The following is a 26606-nucleotide window of genomic DNA, read 5'->3' on the forward strand; positions in this document are numbered from 1 at the left end:
CACGGCTAGCTTGTCCTCAGATATACTGAATCCCTCCTCTCGATTCCCTCTGAATCCGAGCGTCTTTGCCGAGCTAATCTTTATTTGGCGCTTAACCGCAAGTCTTTGAATAAGGCACACAGCTCATTTACGGGAAACACACAGGGCACCATCACACCCAGCCACCTCATGCGTCCAAACCTTTTCCAAATTGCTTTGCACGAAGCAAACCGTTTAGAGATTTATTTTTATTTTTTTAATAATCCTACTCCACGACAACCCCAGTAGCTGAAAAATGGTCAGCGGTGAAAAATAAGTTTATCTAAATATAAACCCGTAAAAAGGTAGCTTTGTAAACCAAGGTGGCTTGAGAGAGTGAAAGTGAGAGTTAGAGACCTTCTCCCTGCGGCCTAACTGCTAGGATGGAGCCAGGGGTCGGATTTTTTGCCCACTATGAAAGGATTGATTGTCCCGGGTCCCACAGAGCCAGGAAAGTTCCCCCGGCAGCGGTTAGGACCCTATCTGCCAGGAACGCAGAGCGAGAGAGAAGACGCAGAGAGAGAGAACCAGCACTAGGTATGTCAGATACCTTTCAAGAAAAATACCTTTTAATTTGTTTATAAATGCCTGCGTCAAAGTAAGCATGTAGGGGCCATGTAAAATACAAAAGAGCTCTCAATCTGTTTATTTTGACAGAGAGGAGTCAGCGGGGGGGGCGTGAGAAGGAGAGAAAAGAAGAGGATAGATATTTTGGGGTTGTACATTCCACTTTGAAAAGAACATTCCATTGATTGTCTGTTGAGATGGACAACATGGCGCACATGTTTTCAGGCACTTTGTAGCTGTCACAATGCAAATATCAGAGCCTGAGGGAATGTGGATGGTGGACTGGGAGCCAAGGTGTCTCAATATAATGAGAGCCTGGGACCCTTCTCTTCCACTAACTCGGAAGGCCCTGTAAGGTTTATAACACTGTACCAGTCCATGTCCATATTAGATCAAGCCAGTTCAGTGAGAATTGGTCAAAGTTAATTTGACAGAAATGCCATTTTAGGAAAAAAACATACACAGTATAGATAATCATGGCAGTTCCTGAAACAGAATGGTACTGAACGTTATAGAGTCAGGACTCTGCAGTACTCTTGGATATTGTGGTGTGTGGAACAGGTGCTCTAAGCAAATCTCGCTGACACTCGATGTTGTTGATGTGAGAATCCACCTGTTCCACCAGTGCTGTGAAAACCTTGAGTTTGTCTATGGTGCGTGAGACGTTCTGGGCTTTCGTGAAGTCCTGTTTGTGAGAGAGCCATCGACTCAGGAGCCTCATTCATCCCTTTGCGGCCCAGCTCGCCCTCCCCTGCTTTTTTCGTCCCCCATCCTCCTCTTCCTCCCCGTCTCCCGACCACTGGTGTTTATGGTGCCCAACAGCACGAAAACAGACTAGGGGAGAGGTGTGCGAGACGGGACAGGCCACGAGATGAGTGGTGGACACATCCGTGACAAACACATGGTGTTCAAACCAGTGGTGGTATCCAACATAAAGTGCTGCTCTACTGTTAAAGCTGTATCCTGCCATGTTAAAGGGGATACCGTATGTGTTGGTGGGATGACATTGTGTACAATAGTAAGGTAAATTTGAGTCAACATGTTTGTGAGAGAGAAAGAGAGAGAGAGAGATCAGAGAGAGAGAAAGAGAAGAGAGAGGTCAGAGAGAGAGATCGGAGAGAGGGAGAGAGATCAGAGAGAGAGAGAGAGAGAGAGAGGTCAGAGAGAGAGATCAGAGAGAGGGAGAGAGAGAGAGAGAGAGAGAGAGAGAGAGAGAGAGGGAGAGAAGAGAGAGGTCAGAGAGAGAGATCAGAGAGAGGGATAGATCAGAGAGAGAGAGAGAGAGAAAAAGAAGAGAGGGGTCAGAGAGAGAGAGATCAGAGAGAGAGAGAGATCAGAGAGAGAGAGAAAAAGAAGAGAGGGGTCAGAGAGAGAGAGAGATCAGAGAGAGCGAGATCAGAAAGAGAGAGAGAGAGAGAGAGAGAGAGAGAGTGAAAGTGTGTCTACATAGGTCCAATGAGAGTGAGTGTGTATGCTCGGGACATACTGTATTGTTGCTGGCAGCCCTTTCTCCTGTCTTTCTCGCACCCTCCTTGTTTTTAGCCCCTCGCACCGGTAACCCGAGAGGCGGGCGGCACGCCTGGAATATGGCCCAGCTGGTTCCTGATGTTGCTAATTGGTGCAAGCGAGGGGGACCTGTGATTGCGTGGCCATGAAAACAAAACCCCCAGTAACAGGCTCGTGACAGGGCGGGGGACCTAGGCTTCAGGGGCTGCTTCCACCAAACTGTGACCTCTCACTCAACCAGGACCCAGCGGTGGTGGGCGAACAGGGACTCCAACCATGGACTCCACAGGCTCTTATAGATGTACAGACACAGGGAGAGGCTTTTTACGGACTCACTCAATTTAGAGTACTCATTCTGCCTTTAGGTGTAGACATGCCTAACATCCTTATACAGCCATAACTGTCACCTGAAGTGAGCTTTTTATGATCATGTAATAACCGAGGGTGGTAGACGAAGTGTCAGTGTTTTTGGCTAGACTTTTGCCAAGTAAGTGATGATAAGAAAGATCGTAATGATGCTGATGGGGATGAGTGAATACCGCCAGTGTTATTGATGATAAGTCGGAATCCGGAGGATTGCTAATTTCCAGGGTAATATAGTCACCACACAGAAACCAGTGACAGAGCTCCGGTATTATCCATTTGTACAGCTGAATACACACTGAGGCCACTCCCTTTCAGTGTCTGGCTCAAGTTCTCGCACCCGTGCGACAACCTCTAACCCTCTGGTCAAAAGTCCAGGTCGGTCATAATAGCCCTACTACCCCTTTACTACATCTGTCAGTGGGTCAGGGGAAACTAGTGTGTATCAGATACGGGACGAGACAGAGAAAAGCTTATCTGATTGGACTGAGTAATGAGGTCACATGCTGCAACGGCAAAGGGGCGGGGGCGTATATGTCACTCGCACACCTGGGATGCAAACGGCTCATAAGTACTGATAATAACCGCTTGGAGACGTCGGGTAGGTTGGGTGTGTCAAAAGTCCAGAAGTCCTTGTTGGGTTCCTGAAGTGTTGTTACCTACACCCCTTATCTACCAGTGCTCTCTAGCAACATGCTTGGAGAACAGGAAGAGGATCTCTAGATTTCATCAGATCATTAAACGTGGTCTAAAGCCTGTGAGATCTTAGCTAGATCCTATCTTGTCTACAATTGAGCACATTCAGATTATTGTTGTAAGGATGATAAAACACTTTTCAAAAGAACCATGTGTTGTGCTATGTGTAGGGGCCATGTGTTGTGCTATGTATAGGGGCCATGTGTTGTGCTATGTATAGGGGCCATGTGTTGTGCTATGTATAGGGGCCATGTGTTGTGCTATGTATAGGGGCCATGTGTTGTGCTATGTATAGGGGCCATGTGTTGTGCTATGTATAGGGGCCATGTGTGTGCTATGTATAGGGGCCATGTGTTGTGCTATGTATAGGGGCCATGTGTTGTGCTATGTGTAGGGGCCATGTGTTGTGCTATGTATAGGGGCCATGTGTTGTGCTATGTATAGGGGCCATGTGTTGTGCTATGTATAGGGACCATGTGTTGTGCTATGTATAGGGGCCATGTGTTGTGCTATGTATAGGGGCCATGTGTTGTGTTATGTATAGGGGCCATGTGTTGTGCTATGTATAGGGGCCATGTGTTGTGCTATGTATAGGGGCCATGTGTGTGCTATGTATAGGGGCCATGTGTTGTGCTATGTATAGGGGCCATGTGTTGTGCTATGTGTAGGGGCCATGTGTTGTGCTATGTATAGGGGCCATGTGTTGTGCTTTGTATAGGGGCCATGTGTTGTGCTATGTATAGGGGCCATGTCTTGTGCTATGTATAGGGGCCATGTGTTGTGCTATGTATAGGGGCCATGTGTTGTGCTATGTATAGGGGCCATGTGTTGTGCTATGTATAGGGGCCATGTGTTGTGCTATGTATAGGGGCCATGTGTTGTGCTATGTATAGGGGCCATGTGTTGTGCTATGTATAGGGGCCATGTGTTGTGCTATGTGTAGAGGCCATGTATTGTGCTATGTGTAGGGGCCATGTGTTGTGGCTGCTCATGTCCTTATTCTCCAGGACCTGGAGAGGACAGAATCTTAATTGTGGTGGTGGTGATGGAGGTGGTGGAGGTGGTTTTACCCAGGGGAAGCAGGGTGGGTGATGAACGCCTCTGGAATGTCCGCCGCCATCTGGGGTCCATGTGGACGTGGGGGCCGGCCCCGGCCCTGGCCCGGCGGGAGCAGGGGAAGAGCGTGTCAGCCCCGGCTAGACCTTAAGACAACACGGCCAGGTCTGACAGCCACTGTCCACTGCCTCGTAAATCACCGGCCACACTGTCGCACACTGTCTCTCTTACCCTGCAGCGAGACACTGCTTTGTTTGGACTCGGAGAGTGCCGTGTTTTTGGAAAGGAAGAAATAAGCATTCCTCCCTCTGACTGAATGTCCTCGTCAAAATGTGTCAGCTTGTCTGTCGCAGTGTTAGTACCAAGAGGCAAATGAGGGTTTATGGACGTGTGAGCGACAGAAACTGTATCAGATGTACGGAGGGCAACTATTACAGGCTATACCAACAGTATGCTCCTACGTGCCGAATTAAAGCAAGAGGTATGACTGTGGTACCGGGCTGGCCATGGAACTTTTCTCTCTGTATCTGTCGACTCAAAACTTAGGCCCTGATCAATCCAGTAGCTTTCCTTCTTTCTTTCTCACAGGGAAATATAATCAGTCCCCTTCCCTGTCTCGTTCTCTCCCAGTCCTGCTTTATCAAGAGCCACTTCAACAACATCCACAACCCAAAGAGCAAAGTCCAGCGTATTATCTCTGCCTCTGTCTCTCCCGTGTGCACTCGCTGACTGGCCTCCTCTGCACAGCACAACATACCGGAGAGAGCTGGAGCAGGATATGAAGTAGTGGGTGACAACAAGCACAGTCTAAAATAAAATATCTATATCTGTGTCCCGTTACCACACTCTAAGAAAAAAAGGTGCTATCTTGAACCTAAAAAGGGTTCTTCGGCTGTCCCCATATGAGAACCCTTTGAAGAACCCATTTTTGGTTCCATGTAGAACCCTTTCCACGGAGGGTTTTACAAGGAACCTAAAAAGGGTTCCTATGGGGACAGCCGGAGAACCCTTTTGGTACCCTTTTTTTCTGAGAGTGCATACCAATATAAGCACAATGCCTAATGTACACTATCCACATTAAACATATGACAAGGCATGTTTTCATAGTCTCGTATCTAATGTAATTATTCCATACGAGATTACATTATGAATGTAGGCTATTATAACTATTACATAACCATTATAACTGTAAAACTGTAACTGTAAAAACATGCAATATCACCAGGTTCTATTTCACAGGGCTCAAACGTGTAATATTTCAGTGCATGCTTCAAAGGGCAGCTATATTCAAAAGTGCAGTCATCCCACTTGCGCAACAAGTCTTTCATTATTTCACAAAACGTTTTCCTCCAACCATCCAACACGAGAGTATGGCCTGAGGGTTGAACTGTAAGCCTCGGCTTTTTCTTTCTTCTCTTTCCCTGCTTAGGAAATGTCAACAGGATGCAGCGTTGCATCCAGGATACAGGATACAGCTCTCATTTGCATAGTACATCTTAAAGGGATGAGCCAGGAGCCACCCTTCTCTCTAGCTTTACCTGTCACATACACGGGTAACAGCCAAAATAATGGAAACACTTGAGTAAATGGGAGAAACAAAGTATCTTGAAAGCAGGTGCTTCCACACAAGTGTAGTTCCTAGGTTAATTAAGCAATTTACATCCCATCATGCTTAGGGTTATCTATCAAAATGTTTGGCAGGCTATTATTTGGGCCAGTATTTTGGAAACCATGACTATGCCCCAATGGGATGATAATGACCCCATCCACAGGACACAAGTGGTCACTGAATGGTTTGTTGAGCATGAAAATTATGTAAACCATATCCAATGGCCTTCTCAGTCACCAGATCTCAACCCAATTGAACACTTATGGGACATTCTGGATGGGGGGCCTGAGACAGCGCTTTCCACCATCATCAACAAAACACCAAATTATGGAATTTCTCTGGGAAGAATGGTGTCGCATCCCTCCAATAGAGTTCCAGACACTTGTAAAATCTATGCCAAGCTTCATTCAAGCTGTTCTGGCCCAACACTCGATTAAGACGCTCTATGTTGGTGTTTCCTTTATTTTGGCAGTTACCTGTACATACGAGTAGAAAAACACAGCCAGGTTATAAGTATACAACATCAACCGCCTGCTATGACAGCTTCTAACATCCCAAATTGAGTGATGGCTGACAAGCCAGGAAATACAAAGTGCATTAAGCAACAACTTAACTGAGGGTTCAAATAATAGTTAATTAGATACATGGTCTGGATGAACAATACATATTTTCTATCAGTGTCTGTGTCATATATCCAGCCATATTGCCTAACAATCAACCAGCTTGCCGGAAGCCATTATTCACTTATTTTTCTCAGCATACTGTCATGCCCTTGGTTCTCTATGGTGTTTAGGTCAGAGCGTGACTAGGGGGGGTGTTCTAGCCATTGCATTTCTATGTTGGTGAGTTGTATGGTTCCCAATTAGAGGCAGCTGGTAATCGTTGCCTCTAATTGGGGATCATATTTAGGTAGCCTTTTCTCCACATCTGTTTTGTGGGATATTGTTTTTGTGTGTGTGCATGTTGCACCCCGGCTATCACGGTCGTCGTCTGTTTATTTTTTATGTTTCACTTTAAATAAAAGATGTGGAACTCAACTCACGCTGCACCTTGGTCCGTCCATTACGACGAGCGTGACACATAGAGAACATCCGAAAGTGTTAAAGTATGTTTTTCCCCTGTGTGCTCCTGGCAAGCGCATTAAATTGCTGTCACCTGTTCCTGTGCCTCAGGTGAAACGTTTAACAAGAGCAACTACGGTGGAGTTTCTCTTGAGAATTACATTTTAAGATACTATGCAAGACTGTACCCTCTGGGTAAAACTGGATTGAGTCGAAATAGTTGACTTGCTATTTTCATCTTACTTTAGTGACGTGACTTGGTTGAATTGGCAAAAAGTGATCAACTTGTGGTTCATATTTTTGTCTCATTATGCTATTCTCAAAAGGGAACCGATTCTGATCATCAGTAGTGTTATGCTCATACTGAGAGGTGTTTGAATGGGGTTATCATGCTTCCCAACAGACTGCAAAACCAATCACAGCTAATATATGGGGGTGTCACTTTGTTGCAGGTTAGTCATAACTGGGCAGGGCTCTGTCCCTTGTTCCCAATGCACCTTTGTGTAGCTGTGGCTGCCATATCAGCTACATACTAGCCTATCTTATCGAACCAACTGCACCGTTTTGTGTGAAATATGACGAACGGCCATAGATTCCCATGAAAACATTCAGACCAGAGAGAGAGAGAGAGTGTGTGTGTGTGTGTGTGTGTGTGTGTGTGTGTGTGTGTGTGTGTGTGTGTGCGTGCGTGTGCGTGTGCGTGTGTGTGTGTGCGTGCGTGTGCGTGTGCGTGTGCGATCTACGGTCAGCTTCAAAGGCTTGCGACGTCACACTGGAGAATGTTTTTGCACCCCTGCGTGACAACTCCGAAAACACAGAGCAGTGTTGAGCAAGAAGGCTGTGGAGGGCTGTCCTACGGTCAATGGAATGCTGGTTTCTACTGAAACTCAATATAAAGGTTTCCTCCCGCTGGATGACTCCTTCTTGTAGAAGGTGAATAACATGCAGTTATAACCCCTCCAAGAACAACACAGAATGTGTCCTGTCTAATATGATGCAGAGATGTCTTCTTTTTGGTCACACAAAATCATTTGAAGGAAACTTTATTTTATCAAACTAGAAAAAGTAAATGTTCTGAAGAAACTTTGTGTGTTTGCTAAATCTGTGTCTGGCAAGGCGTTACAGGTCACAAAGAAGTATATGTACAAATCTAAGTTAGGGTAGCCTGAACACTTTCAAATGAGTTTTCATTTCAAAACTTTAATAGTTACAGCGTTTACTAGGGACGCAACTGTTTTTGTTGTCACATAAACACTCCAAACAGCCTACCCAACCACTCGGAGGCGTCTGCATGGTCCTAAAGCAAAGCATCACATTCCAATGATAAAAAATGCAATTTCAGAATGTGAGGGAGGACATGTCCCCCCCGTCCTCAGTGAAAGTTGCGCCCCTGGCGTTTACTCTTATATGCATACTCATGCAAATTAAAATAATTGAATGTCTAGGTTTATTGCAAGTGGGAATAGTCTATTCTGTCAAGTTGGATTGGTGTTATACCTTACTGTACATTACCTACAGTGCCTTGCGAAAGTATTCGGCCCCCTTGAACTTTGCGACCTTTTGCCACATTTCAGGCTTCAAACATGAAGATATAAAACTGTATTTTTTTGTGAAGAATCAACAACAAGTGGGACACAATCATGAAGTGGAACGACATTTATTGGATATTTCAAACTTTTTTAACAAATCAAAAACTGAAAAATTGGGTGTGCAAAATTATTCAGCCCCCTTAAGTTAATACTTTGTAGCGCCACCTTTTGCTGCGATTACAGCTGTAAGTCGCTTGGGGTATGTCTCTATCAGTTTTGCACATCGAGAGACTGAAATGTTTTCCCATTCCTCCTTGCAAAACAGCTCGAGCTCAGTGAGGTTGGATGGAGAGCATTTGTGAACAGCAGTTTTCAGTTCTTTCCACAGATTCTCGATTGGATTCAGGTCTGGACTTTGACTTGGCCATTCTAAAACCTGGATATGTTTATTTTTGAACCATTCCATTGTAGATTTTGCTTTATGTTTTGGATCATTGTCTTGTTGGAAGACAAATCTCCGTCCCAGTCTCAGGTCTTTTGCAGACTCCATCAGGTTTTCTTCCAGAATGGTCCTGTATTTGGCTCCATCCATCTTCCCATCAATTTTAACCATCTTCCCTGTCCCTGCTGAAGAAAAGCAGGCCCAAACCATGATGCTGCCACCACCATGTTTGACAGTGGGGATGGTGTGTTCAGGGTGATGAGCTGTATTGCTTTTACGCCAAACACAACGTCTTGCATTGTTGCCAAAAAGTTCAATTTTGGTTTCATCTGACCAGAGCACCTTCTTCCACATGTTTGGTGTGTCTCCCAGGTGGCTTGTGGCAAACTTTAAATGACACTTTTTATGGATATCTTTAAGAAATGTCTTTCTTCTTGCCACTCTTCCATAAAGGCCAGATTTGTGCAATATAAGACTGATTGTTGTCCTATGGACAGAGTCTCCCACCTCAGCTGTAGATCTCTGCAGTTCATCCAGAGTGATCATGGGCCTCTTGGCTGCATCTCTGATCAGTCTTCTCCTTGTATGAGCTGAAAGTTTAGAGGGACGGACAGGTCTTGGTAGATTTGCAGTGGTCTGATACTCCTTCCATTTCAATATTATCGCTTGCACAGTGCTCCTTGGGATGTTTAAAGCTTGGGAAATATTTTTGTATCCAAATCCGGCTTTAAACTTCTTCACAACAGTATATCGGACCTGCCTGGTGTGTTCTTGTTCTTCATGATGCTCTCTGCGCTTTTAACGGACCTCTGAGACTATCACAGTGCAGGTGCATTTATACGGAGACTTGATTACACACAGATGGATTGTATTTATCATCATTAGTCATTTAGGTCAACATTGGATCATTCAGAGATCCTCACCGAACTTCTGGAGAGAGTTTGCTGCACTGAAAGTAAAGGGGCTGAATATTTTTGCATGCCCATTTTTTCAGTTTTTGATTTGTTAAAAAAGTTTGAAATATCCAATAAATGTCGTTCCACTTCATGATTGTGTCCCACTTGTTGTTGATTCTTCACAAAAAAATACAGTTTTATATCTTTATGTTTGAAGCCTGAAATGTGGCAAAAGGTCGCAAAGTTCAAGGGGGCCGAATACTTTCGCAAGGCACTGTATATTCAGTATCATTATAAGTAGGCTATCTGCAACTTTAATATGCTGTGATCTGTAATCATCGTGTATGCTAATGCATGCACATGTTAAGTTTTACAGTAATTAAGTAATATCACGGTGTTTCCTGAAGTTGGTTTGGTGTTTCTAGCCTGAATGATTAAGAAAGCAGTGGCACTTTAGAGATCATGGTTGCCCTTGACTCACATGCCAATTATGCAAATGTTTAATTGTTCTATTTTCCAAATGATCAAAAAAGATCAAAAATCTGAACGGAAGCAACGTAATTTACACTGGACCAGACATTTTGACGTTTCACATTTTAAACATTGTTTTTTTTATTAATTATGAATACAGGAAGTGTCTCTATCTTCCTGTAAGTTGTTTTTGTGTTTCTCGCTTAAATGGTTAGTAGTATTTTGAATGTCTACCCATTGACTCCCACGTTATTAATTGGGCATAACATAATCCAAAACAAAAACAAACTGCAAATGCATCTAACAAGTTTGTAGAGTCACAAGCTTGATGTAGTCATTGCGTGCAATGAATATGAGACCAAATACTAAAACGTACACTAAAGTGCTTTCATTTCTAACCGGTAAAATAGATGTGTATGAAAATACCCTAAAATAAAAGCTGACATTATGTACTGTCGCCTAATACGAAACATTCTCATATCTAAAATGCTGGAATATAGAGCCAAATTTAAACTGTTTGCTTCACTGTCCAAATCCATATGGATGGGAGTGTACAGAGTTAAGATTATTTACAATCAAAGTAGGATATCCTGAAAACAGCCAGACAAAACTGCAATTAGAGATTTTTTAATACCTAGAATTATGCTTTTTGTTCAAATGTGAAGGCACCCAATCCTGATTGAAACACTCGGTTTGAGATGATTCACTGGCCATCAGAATACAGTAGTGTCTAGAAGCCAGTTTATGTTGGGAACAGAGGGCCAGCATGAGTTCCACACTGTTTAGTCTAACCTACCCAAAAGTCACATACAAGAGTAATTTGGTACTGTACGGAGCTGTTTCAACAACAGCTGGTTCAGCTGAACCTGTCAATCCTGCAGCAAGACCTACATTACAGAGCCTCTGTGTTACCATCCAATTGTAAATAAAAAACAAAATTAACATATAAACGACATAGATGTATTTGATATTTATTTTTTTCACAATACGTCTTTAAATTATTTGAAAGGATTTTGTAAAATAACATACACCCATTTCATCAAGTCTATAGATAATCTCACGTATATATTTACCTCAACGCAACAGACAACAATCGTGTTTCTCCCCAATGTTTTGCTTTTCAATAAGAAAAACATGAATCATTCAAATCACAACATTCAAACCATGAACAACAACCTCACAATATATACATAAACATTATTTTCCAAGTCTGAAAAGCCACATAGTTTAAATAACAAGTCTTTAAAAACTAAAATACAAGAAATAAAAAAAAAACAGCATTTCTGACCTGAAACTCGTGGTTTATATTTCAAAAAAAGTGTTCCTTCAGTGAATATTCAGTTATTGGTCCTCCATTACCAGAACATCTTGAAAGGCAGTTTGAGGATGAGGGTTGCGACATAAAGCTCAATGTGGCATTGACATTGTTTACAGTGGTCCAATTCTAATTGACCATTTGCAGTAAAAAAAAAAAAAGAAGAAGGTAATTACATAGCATTGTTGTAACATACACTATCAGGGCCACCCCAGCTGTGCAAAATGGTGGGAACTCTTGTGCAAAGTACTGTATGTAAATGGTCCTCTTACTGCATTTCCATTCAACTCCTATCTTAGTAACTGACATACCATGGCTCCTCTCCATCCTAACCCTTGGTATGTTGTGTAATATAACGTGAAGCCATTCCAAAATATCCTATGCCATAAAGACCTGTGGAACAGCAGGCTCTCATCATTGATAATAAAAGGGTCCTCTGGAAGAAAAAAAACACGTTTTAAAACAGACCAACAAAGATGAAATTAGATCTACCACAGTTTCATCCCTTTTTAAACAGACTTCACCCCCCCCCCCCCCCCCCCCCCCCTCCTTAAAATGGATACCTGGTAAAAGAATACAAGAAATGGCTCTCTTATCAGTAAAAACAACATCCCTTGCACCACTTGTAAAAAATGAACCATGGCAGCTCATTTGTGTTCACGGATGTGTATTTGAAGAGATTAAAACAGCATGTTAAGAATAGGAATGAAGTATCATGCTCTATAACACAACAAGAATTCCCTGTAATGCAGTAACAACTGCCCCGAAGCAGTAACCTGAACCTTTTCTCACTCCCACAATCCCTCACATTGTTTCATGTCACATTTGTTTTGTAACGCGTCTACACAGCACTGTACAAGATATATTAATTTTCTTCCCTTCATAAATAAATGCACATCGCCTTTCCCCCACTCCATCTATTTACAATGTGTACAACCCAAGTAGTCCTGCATGCCTGTCGAACAAACTAAAACCCAGTTTGAAATAGTCTAAAAATGACACAAAAAAATGGCAAAGGGGGGTGTGAATTTACTTCAGTGTGAATTTATGACTGTGTCCGTTTAAAGACCTGATGAATGGGTGTCTATCCAGCACTGGGTTTTTACCTTTGTCTTCTACTTCATGTATCTGCAGGGTTTCCCTGATCAACTGTGTATTCAGCTCTGCTAAAAGTTATTTTCGTCCCTTTGGCCCCTCGTGAGTAGACTTTCAATGGCAGCCACCTTACACTTTGGGATTTCAAGGCTGCTAAAAGTCCTTGTCAGCACCACTTGGCTGTGGTCCAGAGGCCCCCATGTTAGGAGGCATTGAGGACCGACCGGCTGTAGAGGGTTTGGTAGTAGGCCCCAGAGTCCATGACCGAGGGTCCGGCGCTGTCGTAGATCTGCTTGGCGGCTATCGGAGAGGAGGAGGCGTAACTGTTGTAGGCCATCACGTGGTCCTGGTAGGTCTTCAGGTCCATCTTTTGCTCGTTGGACATGAGGTTGGTGATGGAGAAGGGGTGGTTGAAGTTGTAGTGGGGATCCATGGCTTTGAGAGGGTCGTTCTGCAGGTCCAGATTATGTATGGCGCTGGGGAGGAGATGGGGGCTGCCTCCCATGACCTGGGAGTGGAGGAGAGGGGTGGTGGAGGGCACTGAGGAGGTGATTGCCACAGGGGTGCTCTGGATGTGGGACTGGGGCTGTGGGGGGCAGTCCAGCTGGACCATGCTCCTCTGCTGCTGCTCCTCTGAGGAGGAACCAGGGTGGGAGTTGTCAGAGTGAGCCGAGTCGGCCCCCTCCGAGCCCCCCGCTGGGCTGTGCTCCTCCATCAGGTTGTCTCCATGGCCCCCTTTCCCCGAGCCTCCCTCCTGGGCCTTGCCAGACTTCTTCGCAGCCTTCTCTTGATCGATCTTGAAGCGCTTCTGGCGGCGCAGGTAGCAGCCGTTCTCAAACATGTTGCCTGAGTTGGGGTGCAGGGCCCAGTAGGAGCCCTTGCCGGGCTTGTCGGGCGAGCGGGCCACCTTGACGAAGCAGTCGTTGAAGGACAGCGAGTGGCGGATGGAGTTCTGCCAGCGCTGCTGGTTCTCGCGGTAGTAGGGGAACAGGTCCATGATCCACTGGTAGATCTCGTTGAGGGTGAGCATCTTGCTGCCGGACTGCTGGATGGCCATGGTGATGAGGGAGATGTAGGAGTAAGGTGGCTTGGCGTGGGTCAGTGAGCGGCGGTAGGGCTTGGGCACCTCTTTGGCCCGGTTGAGGGAGGTGGGAGAGGGGTAGCTCAGCTGGCTCATGGGCTGGCTCATGTTCTGGTAGTGGGAGAGGGAGCCTAGGGAAGGGCCTGGGGAGCCCAGCTGGGAGAGAGAGCTGGGGTTGAGGGATGAATTCACCGGGGACAGGTTCATATGGTTGGCCCCTCCGCCCATGGACGCCAGTTGACTGTTGAGCCCAGAGCTGCCATAGCCCATGTTCATGGTGGCTGGAGAACCAGCTGGGTTCAGGTTGATGTAGCTGTTGATGGTGCTCATTGAGCTCATTGAATTCATGGCAGTGGGAGAGGAATACATCTGAAAACATAACAGAAAATGGTTGATTTAGTCATTTAGAAACTAAAAATATAGCTAAGTCGGTTTAGACAATAAATCATGTAATTTATGTTGTTGTGTCCAAAAGCCTGTACTAATGGAAAGCATCAATGGTCAATGATACCATTGGAGCGAAAGGGACATGGATTTCACATATCATTGTTAAACCTGAAAATGCGTAACATGCGCGTCATGGATTCTTTCCCTTACATATAGTAGTTCTCCCTCGTCACTACTAAGTGCTCCAAAACCAAGGCAAATAAAACAAACGTTTTAAGAAACGTTCCAAAATATCTGACCATCCGCTAGCAGTTACAATACACGTTTAAAAAGGATTACACAGCCGTAAACTACATAATCATCATAGTATCCTAATATTTATTTGAGAGCATATAAAGTTGATTAAAGACAGGATTTAATTTGCCATTACTTTAATCACGAATTTCTTGGGGGAAATGTATCGTTATTTCAACTCTCGGAGGTAGCCAACCTTAATCAAATTGACTGATAATTTAATTTCCGAGATGCTTTATCATTCACATAATTTGCATATTTAAATGGTATAGTCCATAAGTGTTAGTATAAACAGACTAGGCAATTCATTTAAAAAAATAAGATAGATTTTATGTAAACAGGCCTCTAAATGTCACATATACAATTTCAACAGGTCGCACAAGGACAAACTGAGCCAAATCCTATCACATCAGTGTTATATGTTGAATTGTAAAATTCTAACAATACTAAATCAAAGATAAGAAGTTGAAGCCACAATTCTGGAGTGATAAATATCAAAATCAATCCAATGTGTTAGTAAAATACTGAGCTTTCGATTCAATAACTTACTTCTAAGAAACTATAGAATAGACTTTAAAGAAACAAATATCCAACAACCACACACACGCACATAGCCCATATGGTAAACTTATATAGAAAAAAAAAGGTGTTTTTACCTCAGTGGCTTCGCTGTAGAAGGCATTCCACTCTGGCAGTTCATGAGACTCCATCTTCACTGAGCTCAACATCCCAAATACAACTTTTTATAGTAAGAAAATATATTTGAGCGAATGAAAGACTGCAAATCCTTGTTTGAGTTTATAATAGCTTTGAGTTTCTGCTCAAAATTCAGGACTTCAGCAAAAAGGAGTACAATTTTAATCCAAGATAACGAAAGAGTTCCACTGACTAGATTGAAGACTATAATAAAAATAATCAAGAACTAAAAAACTTTTTTTTAAACAATGCGTCCTCGGGCTATGGGTGGGTCTTCAGTGAAATGTCAATATTTATTCGTCGATTTATCAATCATCCATCGTTTCATAATCAAGATTAACAGGTTATTTATCTAAAGCGGACGTGCTCTTTGGGAAACGCTAGATCCGTATGAAGTCCGCAGAATGCTCCTGTGCAAGCCCCGGTCCGTGTGCGTGAGTCAATGTGCTGTGGGCAAGTGGAGTAAAAGTTGGACGTGCCTTCTTAAAAACTCAGGTAAGGTCCCGCCCCATAAGGACATTTGAATATCGTCCAAGGCTATTTGAATATCGTAAAAAGACGTCTCTTGCCCCCTGGTGAGGGTGTATATTGGCCGGGGACAGACACATCCATCTCAATTGCAAGCATGCATCCTCCATTTCTTGTCTAAAAACTCCTACTTAACCGTCTCTGGATGCAGACACTGATTGTAGGCTATTTTCATCATTTATTTTACACCACAACCTCTTTTTTTTTACACCATAACCTCGTAAGTAATTTATGGATTTAAATTATTAGAATATGAATGTATAAAGGATTGCTTAACACTGAGTCGTCTTCAATTCGCAGTCAAACTGACGATCAATATGTAACTCAATGGAAATCAAAGACCTTTATTTGGCTCTCATTTTAATACACTCGACCAAAGAAAATATCAGCTCAATAGGTCAAGATCTGAAATGAAGGAGGATTATTGCAGGCCTTGATGAGGTATTGATGTGGACTGGAGTATAATCTCACGGGTTAAGGTCATCAGTGGGAGGTCTGATAAGGGAGCCTGAGGTGACTGACCAGTGGGAGAGCTGTTAATTCCCGCGACAATCACTCCTCTGGAGCTATAACGGCTATATGGAGGATGATGAGTTGCTGGGGAACTTGGACTTCTCAGAAACACGTTGGTTCCCAACTCCCATAGCCTCGTTATAGGTCTGCAAAGTTTTAGTCCAATTGAAGGCCACATTAACGAAAATGTGTATTATACGTGTGCAATACAGGTGTACATGTTAAGGTAAATTAAGTGAAGAATATATTGGCCAACCAAAATAATGAAAAACAAATCATGTAGACCTAATCCAATGTGTCATGTAGGACTATCCTTGGCTTGATTCAGAATACACATCTCGTTGTCAAGCGCAGACAGTCAAATCTGAATGTCAATGCATTTCTTAATTGACCATGAATAGAGCTGTAATGATGCGTATAGGTGGTCAACAGGATTAGTTGAGAAAAGCGTTAAGGAAATTACGCAGCAAGGAATACGTAGAAATGGCTTACTTCGGGACACTTTGTTTTTTAAAATAATTGAATGAATGAAAAACAACATAGGTATTTTAAAGTTTCAAAACAACAGAATTCGTTTATTCAGTCATCTTTTTTGATTTCACAGTAATATAAGCAGGACTATAAAGGAAAGCTTGATCTCGATCAGGCCTAATGGTCTGAACACTTCCAACGATTTGCGCCTTCTTGCAAAACGTTGTCAGGTCGATTAACACATTCAATGGGGTAACACATGGCTGTCTGTAATGATAGTAATTAAGCTTTATAGAACAATGCTTTCCTAACCAAGTATATACCTACGTGATATTAAAGTATCTATAAGCAACACATTTTTAGCACTGATTTGAACAATTATATTCAGGCATGGCCCAAAATTTAATTGAACTGTTTCCCATGGCCAAATACATATAGCTAAACTCAATTGTCTTGAATCGAAGGCCAGCTATTTCGATAGATATAGATAACCCGTTCAAAAAATGGTTCTACAATATGGAGAGTTTTGGAGGAATATGCTGCGCGCGCTGAAACGCATTTGAGTAATGAGCAGAGAACTACTTCCTCATTAATCCTTTGCCTTTAAATGGTCTATTCCCCCATCACAGATCCCTACATCCTCCTGGAGGTCGGCCGCTTCTAATGCCAATGTGACAGTAGATCGTTCATTAACACCTCAACGATTAGCTAACAATAGCTTTAATGAGTTGACACTAATAGAGGAAGCCAGAGATTTCAATATGCTTTCTAGTGGGGGGAGTTATGATTCGCCCTCTACCATATCTTGGTAGGCGGCGTTGTACAATTAGGCTAATCTTTAAGCGTGTTTAAAGAAGTGTATGCCTACAGTAAAATACATTGAGAAACAAATGACTTCAACATCAGATAAAATAACAAATTTATCTAAGTGAAATTATGGCCGATGTCAAATACGACGCCATCTAATTGATTAATCGGCAACTGTGCCATTTCCCTCCAATATAGACGACCGCCTAGATTATTTATTTTTTAGTTCACAACACATCTCTAAAGTCAAGATCTGCACAGGTTAAAGTGCGCCATCTACTGGACATAGCAAGACAATGACCATCGAGCGTTTCATTGCAACACAGTATAAAACCGTGGTAGTATTTTTTATTTTTTTATTTATGTACGCTTCAAATTTTTTGTCAATTACCTAGATGTTTCATGAGAAATAGCAAATAAAATGTGACATTTACATCCAATGAACAAAACAAATCATATGAAACGAAACGATATGAAACGAAAAGTTTAAATAGAGTTGGAATACAAGCTTTACCCTTAAACTGTGTTGAGATAAGCAACTACAAAAACAACTCAACAGGAGGCCATGGCAGACAGGACCATAAAGGACCAGAATAATAGAACGGCTGGCACAAGACAATCCTTACTAATTGAGTGGCCAAATACAAAAGTGAATAGACTTATAAGGATTTAAAAAAAGTGCTTTCAGACAGAGGATGCCATTAAAGGCACTTGAGGAAAGTTGCATGAACATAGTGTTTTTGTGGGAAATTCCTTTTTTGTTGTATGGGCTACATTTGAATTACAGTATTCTATTTTAGATAAGAAATAGGCCTAGGCCTAATTTTGGTACTAAATACACTTTCAGATACAGCTACTAGTGTACAATACATATGTTTGTACAGTATACATTCATGCCCACGTGATTGGCAATGGCTTGATGCATTGTCCTCATTTAATTTCATCTTAACACATGCACATGCTAGGGTATTGATTGGCACCAGCTTTGCAAATTGATCATTAAATTCATATATTCATTTTGGTGACAAACATAAAAAAGGTTAAGGAAAACCTGACAGGGAAGTATTTTGATATACATGTATATATTATATTTTAGACAATTCAAAGAGTTAAGTTCATAGGTAAAAACAGAGCATTAAATTGGGATATTATGGAACTTATTCAAATAAAATAAAAAAATCCTATTTCATGAGGATCACGTGAAACAAACCTTGAATCTCAGTCCATATAGAATAAAACCTTTGACTTTACATGAATAGTAAATTCCTTTAATTAAACACCACACTATTAGTTGAATCTACACCCTCTACAGCTTCAGTTAACAGAACCTATAACTATCCTAACAATAACCATTTCCCCCACTATTTCCCTGGCACATATTGAAATAATAAAGACATTTAACACATAAAGGATAAGATTAGTTTTGAAATGTACAGTGCCTACAAAAAGTCTACACCCCCTTGAACATTTTCCACATTTTGTTGCGTTACAAAGTGGGATTGAAATGGTCATTTTTCATCAACAATCTACACAAAATACTCTGTAATGTCAAAGTAGAAAATAAAAAATATGATTATTCAAGCTCTGTCAAGGTGTCAAGGTGTTGGGGATCATGGCTAGACAGCAATGTTCAAGTCTTGGCGTAGATTTTCAAGCAGACTTAAGTCAAAACTGCAACTTGGTCACATTCACTGTCTTCTTGGTAAGCAACTCCAGTGTGGATTTGGCTTTGTGTTGTAGGTTATTGTCTTTCTGAAAAGGTGAATTCCTCTCCCAGTGTCTGGTGTACAAGCAGACTGAAGCAGCTTTCCTCTAGGATTTTGCCCGTGCTTAGCTCCAACACATTTCAGTTTCTTCCTGAAAACCTCCCCAGTCTTTGCCTGTGTCAAGCTTCTGAACTCATTTAGCCTTGCCTAAACAAAAAGGGTGAATACTTATACAACTACTATATTTTCGTGATTTCATTTGTAAACATTTTCTGTAGAAAAAAAAAAAATCTATCACAATCCTACTTCCTAACGCAGCAACATTTGAAAAAAGTTCAAGGGTGCGTAGATCTTCTACAGGGCACTGTACATTTACTTCAGCATGAATCTTTGGTTTCGATGCACGTGTTTAGGCTACTCAGTGGTACACACCACAAGCTGTATTGGTCTCAAAAATATAGATTGCACATCTATTACCGCGGAGCAAGATCGTCTTGCATTCGAACATTCAGTATAAAATAGAGAGGTATCCATCCCATTTCATACAGGCTGGATAAAAGCGTCTTTGTTGGGCACTGTGAAAGCCATGTTACTGTATCGTCTAGCACTGAACGCCACCGTTGCTCTCTTATAATATGGATGGCGCGACAGACGTCAACTGCTGCTGGTCTGAGGTTTCAACAAGGCGCAAACAATTCGCTCCGTGACAGTCAGTTTTTTTTTTAACGTAAAGCGCAAATGTGGCGCAAAACAAAACACTTCTAGTCTGTATGTTGCTGTAACATGTAGTGAAGTTGTCCCTCTTTCACATTGCCACTCAGAAATCTGTTAGAAAGATGTTCAATGAAACAGAAAACAACAGCCCTAAAATCATCTAGAACAGAGGCTAGATGAAGTTCATACTTCTCAACCATGGTCCACTGGTTTATAACTTCAGTGACTAATACTAGTGACCAATACTAATGTAGATAAGTTGATGTTTGAGGGACAAAGGGGTGAATTAGGTATTAGAGGTGAGCTGGGGCTGGGGCTATAGTCACCCCCCCTAACCAACCAGACAGTGAAGTGGTAGTGTAAGGCCTGCCCCATGCAGGTGAATGTGTATGATGATTGGCTGTGAGGTGGGGAGAACCTGGCGGATTGCTGTGGTGATTGGCTGCGAGGTGGGGAGAACCTGGCGGATTGCTGTGGTGATTGGCTGCGAGGTGGGGAGAACCTGTTGATATTGTCGTTATCTGTCTGCAGGCTCCAGCTCCACTCAGGCGTCAACAGCCTTCGGTCCAGACAGACATCACACAAACAAACAGATTAATAAATGGTAGGCTGACCATATTCAGTGACAATTTAGGCTACATATCATATATTATACTGTATCATAAAGCATAGGATGTATCACCTATAAGCATGTCACAAACACTAAATTAGCCTATGGTCTAGCTACATAGAGAATACTTTGGCCTAAAGACTGACTCCAAGACAACAAACTCAATGGAAACCAAGGTGTAGTGAAATTGCATCTTACAGTCAGCTGTCCCAGAGGATTTAGGGGTCGCGCTCCTTCTTCACCTTGACATCTCCAGCCAGGATGGTAGCGATCTCTCCCTGCATGAAGGCCCAGGGCACGTTGGAGCCCACCAGGGGACACCGCTCTCCACTGGGACAGAACACCTCGCTGCCGGCCCCCTGGCTCCGGATGAAGTCTCTGGTGCAAGGGAAGCAGAACTTATGGGCCGCAACCGAGGGGCACTGGACAAAGTGAGTGTCTTCCAAGCGCTCGTGGCAGATGGTGCAGCAGAGAGGGGGACCAGAGGAGCCGGAGGGGTCCAATGCTCCCTGGTCCGAGGCCCCAGCCAGAGGGAGAGCTGCTGTGGTGCCCCCTGCAGAGTTGCTGGCTCCCTGAGGTTCCCCATTCCTGGAGGCCAGGCGCCGCTGCTGCCCCGCAGGGCAGGCCGCCATGGGGCTGCTGCTGCTCTGCCTCACTGCCAAGGAGGAGTGGCCCAGGCCTCCACCACTACTGCTGCTGCTAGGGGCCTCTCTGGGTGACTCAGCCACGCTCATCAGTGCTGTGGTGGGGGAGGGGTCGCTTCTGTGGGAATGGGAGGCTGAGCCCTCCTGATGGGGAGGTGGCTGGCTAACGCTGGGGAAGGAGGAGGCAGCTAGGTGGATAGCCATTCCCGGGTACATCCCCATGGGCCAGTGCTGCCGGAGCTGCTCCTCTGTGGTCACTACCTCTCCACCCTGGGGCTCTGGGGAAGCCTTCCTCCGGCGCCCGCGGACTGGCGGTGCCGAGCGGGACATGTGACACAGCGCAGTGGGCAGCATGGAGCAGCTGGCGTCCAGGTAGGGCTGGGGGAGAACGTCAGGGCCGGGGGTGTCCTTAAAGGCCCGTACCGCATCACTCAGCAGCTCAGAGAGCAGTCGCCAGTCCCCCGCGCCATGCCTTTTCTCGTACTCCACATACTTCAGGCCCGAGTTGACCATCTTGCTCCCAGAGTCTCTCTGGCTGTCGTGGAACATCTGCTTGACCAGCGGCGCCAGGCTGGAGAACATGTTCCCCGAGCCGCACGGGTACTCCGCAAAGATCTTCAGCTCAAAGTCCAGCGCCAGCTTGGCGTCGAATGCAAAGATCCGTCCCACCAGGCTGTGGTCCTTCTTGAAGCGTACGTTGAAGGGGGTGCAGCCGGAGAGGGTGAGCAGGGCCCCTCGTACAGCCTTGGGTCGGCCGGCCCAGTCGTCTGCTCGGTTCCGTACACTCTCCGACAGCTCGGCCAGAGCCTCTGCGTTCCTCTGCTTCTCCCTCAGATCCTTCTCAAACTCAGGGCTCAGGAAGGAGGCCACACCCATGCCCATGCTCAGCTGCCTCTTGGTGATCTCGTTCAGCATGGGGGCAGAGAGGGTGAGGGGGGCTCCCCCGACTCTGGCATTTAAACCAGGCACAGCTGCTAGCAACCCGTGCGGAGCCCCCACAAGGCCTTGTGTCATTAAATTGGGCGGAACGGTACCCCCCATGGGTCTTCTGGCGTTGTTAGGACTCTGTCCACTGAGTTCTTGTTGTGGGCCCCTGTCATCTATTCTGTGCAGACCGTTGGGAATCCGTGCTGGGGCTCCGTAGTCCCCTCTTCCCCTTTCAAAGCGTTCAGGAAGTGGCCTGCCACCCTCCACAGGTCCATCTCTCCCACCTGGGCCATGTTTAGTGGGTTGGGGACACGGGGACCTGTCATCCTGCATAACATGAGTTATTTTCAACTGCCTTGCCGTCTCTATGATAAATTCAATACGGTCCGTACCTTCATAATTCACACAGCCTCGGCAGACAGTCTCGCTAAAGTCCCAGATCATAGCCCATGGCATCTTAGGCAAATCGCAAAGGTAACAACACCACTGCCGCCTTGAATATGACTGGGGGGAGGACATGTTTGATAGGCCCTTTTTATATCTTTCTTGCTTCCTGAGGTTCTGATTAAACAGATGCAACGTTAGCTTTCAATAGTTCAGAAATAATCGCCGCGTCTGTTACTTCTCCAATACCTTAACAAATATGATACACTCTCTGTATTAAACACACACAAAAAAAGTTGTGTTTACTCCATTTCGGCCGCCCTGTGCACGTGAGTGTTTATACTAGAAGACTGTCTTTGCTGGAACTTACACAACGCCGTGCTAATGGTGCATTCTGGGATTTGTTGTTTTCGTTCCGGAGGGCCTTCGCGAGTATGCGCTTCGTGAACAGCATCAGTTGCGTCTAGAAAGCGAATTTTGACTGCACACAGACCATGGTTTATATTCATCAACACTCTATGTAAAAGAAGATATATTTACCGATATGCGGAGCCCAGATCATCGCGAACCGAGCTAGATTTAGTGTATCCAGGTCAAAGGTACTATATATGTTTTTGGAACAAAACATGTTGATGCAGGCATGCGCTTTTAGTTAGACTAAGTTAAATTTAGTCATTTATCAGTACTCCGAGATCATGCCAAATGAGGTATCTTCATCAAGCGATGATTCAAGTGACACGGAGGAGGTTCCGCAAAAACGGAGAAAGCAGGGTAAGTTATTTTCTAGCTTAACTAGCTAACTTAGCTAATGTTAGCCACTCCAATCAACCCCATCAAAGCTGACTGCCAGATATCTAGTAAATCCTGTTAGGAATCAAAAGTGAAATGCTGTAATGGGCAGACAGCATTGTGCATTCAATGCTGATTTCCATAACACACACAGAGTATGTTCACTTAGCTAGCTAATAACAATAACTATGTCTCAACCCTCAGCTTCAAGGTATCAGTGTCCAGCTGATTTTGTGGCATTTACCCACAAACCCTGTGCCAGTACCCTCATCGAAAGGCTTCGTGATGACAACACAGAATTATGGCTAATCAAAGCTCCCAGCGGTTTCAACCCGGACAGGTAAGCAACCCCTCTTTCCATTTATTAGAATTATCTTAGAAGAGGCATGATTCACTTCTAATAACATACAGGGAAATATCTAACAAAGTCCTCAGCATTTCTCTGTCAGTTATTAGAAGTGAGTCACTGTCCACTTCCATTGCTTTACACCCACATTGTCTACATTTGGTGTGCCTCTTAGCACACTGTCTGACTGTCATCTCTCTCTCCTCCCTCCCAGTTTCAGCAGTCTGAAAATGCCTCTGTCTGGGCTGCAGACCATGCAGGCCCCTGCCCAGCAGGCGCGGGGCAGTGGTGGGAATTCCGGGCAGATCTATAGCGTGCTGGGTGGGCCCTCTGGTGCCGCGGACCTCCACCTCCTCACCAGCCACCGCCAGAGGCTCGACTCGGTGGTCTGTGCCCCGACCTTCAGCGGCCTCCTCAACATCTGTGAGAGCTACGGCGACTGCAGCACCAACCAGACCACCATAGCCATCCCAGCCACCCCGGCCCCCACCGTGCCCCCGGGGCTCCGCCTGCGCTTCCAGCCTTTCGGAAGCAGGACCCCCACCCTCTCCAGAGTGATGGAGGATACACCGGATACTCCGCTGCCGTCTTCACGAGAGACGCCTCTCAGGGTCACACTGGACCCGGGGGAGGAGAGGAAGAGCAAGAAGAAAAAGAAGAAAGACAAACTTATAAAGACTGAGGAGGAGGAGGAGGTCAGGGTGAAGCAGGAGCTGCTACACATGAGCCCAGAGGAGTCCTATGAACTTCCTGGGCAGGAAGCTGACCTCTCAGAGGAGAAGAGGAGGAGGAAGAAGAAGAAGAAGAAGAAGGACAGAGGAGAGGCAGAGGGTACTGTAGATTTGTCTTTTAATGTTATTAAACAAGAGGTGGAAGTAAAAGTTGAACCAATGGACAGTTCCTATGGTGACGTTGAAGATTCTGGAAAAAAGAAAAAGATAAAGAAAAACTAGCACGACGATGACGAGTCTGTTGTTTTTACCCGTCATCTGGTTTTGTGAAGTTATGCTATGATATAATTGTATTATTCAATTAGGCACTTCAACAAATAATTATTATGCTACTGTACTGTCATTTTGATTTTTTGGGGAGAAATGTTATTGTCTAATAAAACCAGTGTTCAGACTTGTGCCCCTTTATTCACACTGAACAAAAATATAAACGCAACATGTAAAGCGTTTGTCCCATGTTTCATGAGCTGAAATAAAAGATCCCTGACATTTTCCATATGCACAAAAAGCTAATTTCTCATTTTGTGCCCAAATTTGTTTACATCCCTGTTAGTGAGCATTTCTCCTTTGCCAAGATAATCCATCCGCCTGACAAGTATGGAATATCAAGAAGCTGATTAAACAGCATTATCATTACACAGGTGCAGCTTGTGCTGGGGACAATAAAAGGCCTCTTAAATGTGCAGTTTCGTCACACAACACAATGCCCCAGACTTCTCAAGTATTGCGTGAGTGTGCAATTGGCATGCTGACTGCTGGAATTGAATGTTCATGTCTACCAAAAGCTGCTTTCAAAGCTGATTTAGAGAATTTGGCATCACGTCCAACCAGCCTCAACAGCAGACCACGTGTAACCACCCCAGCCCAGGACCTCAACATCCGGCATTTTCACCCGCGGAATCGTCTGCTTCTTTTCTGTTGACTGTTACTTGAAGAACTGAATACCATGAAAATACTGTACCTATTAATGCTTGAGGGAGAAGTGTTCAGCATAAATGGCTATCAAATGTAAATGAATGTGTAGATAATTGATTGCTGTAGATGAAACTGGGTTTGCACAACTGAAGAATTTCTGCACAAACTGTCAGAAACCGTCTCAGAGAAGCTCAACTGCATGCTCGTCATCCTCACCAGGGTCTTGACCTGACTGCAGTTAAACGTCGTAACTGACTTCAGTGGGCAAATGCTCACCTTCGATGGCCACTTTCACACTGGAGAAGTGCTCTTTACGGATGAATCATGGTTTCAACTGTACCGGGCAGATGGCAGGCAGCGTGTGTGGGTGAGCGGTTTTCACGTTGTAAACAGAGTGCCCCATGGTGGCGGTGGGGTTATGGTTTGGGCAGGTATAAGCTACAGACAACGAACATAATTGCCTTTTATCAATGGCAATTTGAATGCACAGAGATACCGTGATGAGATCTTGAGGCCCATTGTCGTGCCATTCATTCGCTGCCATCACCTCATGTTTCAACATGATAATGCACAGCCCCATGTCACAAGGATCTGTACACAATTCCTGGAAGCTGAAAATGTCCCAGTTCTTCCATGGCCTGCATACTCACCAGACATGTTACCCATTGGGCATGTTTGGGATGCTCTGGTTCTGCCAATATCCACCATCTTCACCCAGCCATTGAGGAAAAGTGGGACAACATTCCACAGGCTACAATCAACTGCCTGATCAACTCTATGCAAAGGAGATGTATCACGCTGCATGAGGCAAATGGTGGGCACACCTGATACTGACTGGTTTTCTGATCCACACCCCCTACCTTTTGTTTTAAGGTGTCTGTGACCAACAGGTGCATATCTGTATTCCCAGTCATGTGAAATCCATAGATTAGGGCCTAATGAATTCATTTCAATTGACTGATTTCTTTATATGAACTGTAATTCAGTAAAATCTTTGACATTTTTGCATGTTGCGTTGATATTTCTGTTCGTTGTAGTTAATTTACCCTCAATGTTGCCATTAACTATTGATTCTGCTGCAGTCCTGCAGTACTCTTGCTCCACAGGCAGATGGTGGTGTGGTTCTTCTCTCGTCACCGGCCACAGATGCGGTCGGTTGCCTCTCAGCCTGCTCTTACTCTGCACCGGAGTATGGTCCTTTTTTCTAATGAGTTCAGAGACACCTCTGGTGCTATCCAACTCGATGTCTGTACTTTCCTCTCACTACACCACCCCCTGCACGTATGCCTCACTTACTCGCTGCAAGTCTGTGGTAGTGTCGCATTTCCTTCTTTTTTTCGGACACTTTACTGTATTTTTTAAAGTTGCGTTTGGGTTTGTGAGTGAATTATGAACCATGAACAAAATAACGTTGAATAAGCTACATATTCAATTCAATT

General features: G+C 44.2%; 3 protein-coding genes across 4 annotated transcripts; 1 reads left to right on the forward strand and 2 right to left on the reverse strand.

Annotated features, from left to right (window-relative positions):
* Window positions 1-11169: 11169 nt before the first annotated feature.
* LOC110507478 (forkhead box protein A1) lies at window positions 11170-15542 on the reverse strand. Its single transcript, XM_021587491.3, has 2 exons — window positions 15043-15542; window positions 11170-14074 (listed from the first exon to the last, which is right to left on the reverse strand). Exons 1-2 carry the CDS (start codon window positions 15112-15114, stop codon window positions 12827-12829), a joined length of 1320 nt encoding a protein of 439 aa, XP_021443166.2. The 5' UTR covers window positions 15115-15542; the 3' UTR covers window positions 11170-12826.
* LOC110507479 (DNA-directed RNA polymerase I subunit RPA34) lies at window positions 15067-24646 on the forward strand. 2 transcript variants are annotated; one of them, XM_090224335.1, is made up of 3 exons: window positions 15067-15577; window positions 23380-23515; window positions 23736-24646. In XM_090224335.1, exons 1-3 carry the CDS (start codon window positions 15487-15489, stop codon window positions 24472-24474), a joined length of 966 nt encoding a protein of 321 aa, XP_090080461.1. In that variant the 5' UTR covers window positions 15067-15486; the 3' UTR covers window positions 24475-24646. The 2 variants fall into 2 exon arrangements, with proteins under 2 accessions (XP_090080461.1, XP_021443168.1); XM_021587493.3 differs by lacking the exon at window positions 15067-15577 and adding an exon at window positions 22551-23157.
* On the reverse strand, window positions 16670-22769 carry LOC110507476 (interferon regulatory factor 2-binding protein 1). The gene is made up of 2 exons (XM_021587489.3): window positions 20630-22769; window positions 16670-20380 (listed from the first exon to the last, which is right to left on the reverse strand). The coding sequence occupies exon 1, from the start codon at window positions 22519-22521 to the stop codon at window positions 20650-20652; it is 1872 nt and encodes a 623-aa protein (XP_021443164.2). The 5' UTR covers window positions 22522-22769; the 3' UTR covers window positions 16670-20380; window positions 20630-20649.
* Window positions 24647-26606: the final 1960 nt, after the last annotated feature.

Source organism: Oncorhynchus mykiss, chromosome 27, assembly GCF_057628025.1.
Source record: "Oncorhynchus mykiss isolate SJ-2025 chromosome 27, ASM5762802v1, whole genome shotgun sequence".
In the NCBI taxonomy this organism is placed as follows: domain Eukaryota; kingdom Metazoa; phylum Chordata; class Actinopteri; order Salmoniformes; family Salmonidae; genus Oncorhynchus; species Oncorhynchus mykiss.